Below are 981 nucleotides of genomic sequence, written 5' to 3' on the forward strand. Positions count from 1 at the left end.
AATCTTTCTCTGATGTTATATTTCTAGTTTTATAATAAAATTGTATTTAAAATTAAAATTATTTTTTCAAATCATTAGCTTTGCCTATGTCAATTAATGAGGTGCCTGTATTGAGTACATGTGAAGATCAATTCATAAGCCCAATAGAAAATGAAGCTGCTGAACAGTCATTATCAGATAAAAATAATTTAAAAGGTAATATGTAAAAAATTCTTACTAAAATACATTTTAACTTGTACTATTAATGTTAAATCCAACATTAATATTAAATACTGAAAAAATTAATAACCTTTCAGATAATACAGATAATACTTCCATGATAATTGACCTTACAATTGATGATTCGTCTAATAGTCCATTGTCTATTACTTTGGAACCAATTGAAAAAAGAAAAAACTGCAATGCTGAAGATTTTTCAAGGGATGAAGACGGGATTATTTTTAAATTGTCTAAGGAAGTTGTACTTCCTAGTTTATATTGGAAGAGTGAACATCTTAATTCACAAAATGCAACACTGTTTTATGAACAAGACACTAATGATGTAACTGTCAAGAAAGTCTATTTTGATAATAACCTTGTGCCATCTATAGAAATATATGGCAAGAAATATGAATATACAACCCCTATCACAACAATGAAAGAGTTGGAAAATCTCTTAGAAAAAATCTATCGAATTGAAAAATGTTATGGTAGGGGTGGATTTATGTTGGAACAATGTTTAGGATATTTTGAAAATAGTTTAGTTCAAATGTGTTCTGGCTGTGAAGGGTTGCTAGAAGATCGAGATTTTCAAAGAATGAAAGCAAAACTTGAAAGCTCAAAACAAAATTTTTAAAAGTTTTATAAACCAAGTGAGTTTACTGGAGGATCTTAAGTCCTAAAATAAAACGCTCGTTCTTTCAAAAACTATTTATGTTTTTAAAAATTTATTTCCATGATTTTAAGGCTGTCAAAAATGACATATTTTGTTTACTTTTTTTT

At 27.2% G+C, this 981-nt stretch overlaps 1 protein-coding gene across 1 annotated transcript; it reads left to right on the plus strand.

Annotated features, from left to right (window-relative positions):
• The first annotated feature begins 66 nt into the window (after nucleotides 1–66).
• Nucleotides 67–855, plus strand: LOC103311578. The gene is made up of 2 exons (XM_008191240.3): nucleotides 67–195; nucleotides 297–855. The coding sequence occupies exons 1-2, from the start codon at nucleotides 87–89 to the stop codon at nucleotides 833–835; spliced, it is 648 nt and encodes a 215-aa protein (XP_008189462.2). The 5' UTR covers nucleotides 67–86; the 3' UTR covers nucleotides 836–855.
• The last annotated feature ends 126 nt before the right edge of the window (nucleotides 856–981 follow it).

Source organism: Acyrthosiphon pisum, unplaced genomic scaffold (genome assembly GCF_005508785.2).
Source record: "Acyrthosiphon pisum isolate AL4f unplaced genomic scaffold, pea_aphid_22Mar2018_4r6ur Scaffold_7193;HRSCAF=7769, whole genome shotgun sequence".
Classification (NCBI taxonomy): domain Eukaryota; kingdom Metazoa; phylum Arthropoda; class Insecta; order Hemiptera; family Aphididae; genus Acyrthosiphon; species Acyrthosiphon pisum.

Excerpts from the sequence above, each read along its gene's own strand:
- LOC103311578 (XM_008191240.3), top strand. The coding sequence starts at position 87 with ATGTCAATTAATGAGGTGCCTGTATTGAGTACATGTGAAGATCAATTC. Across the intron at positions 196-296 it reads AGATAAAAATAATTTAAAAG|ATAATACAGATAATACTTCC; the intron begins GTAATATGTAAA and ends ATAACCTTTCAG.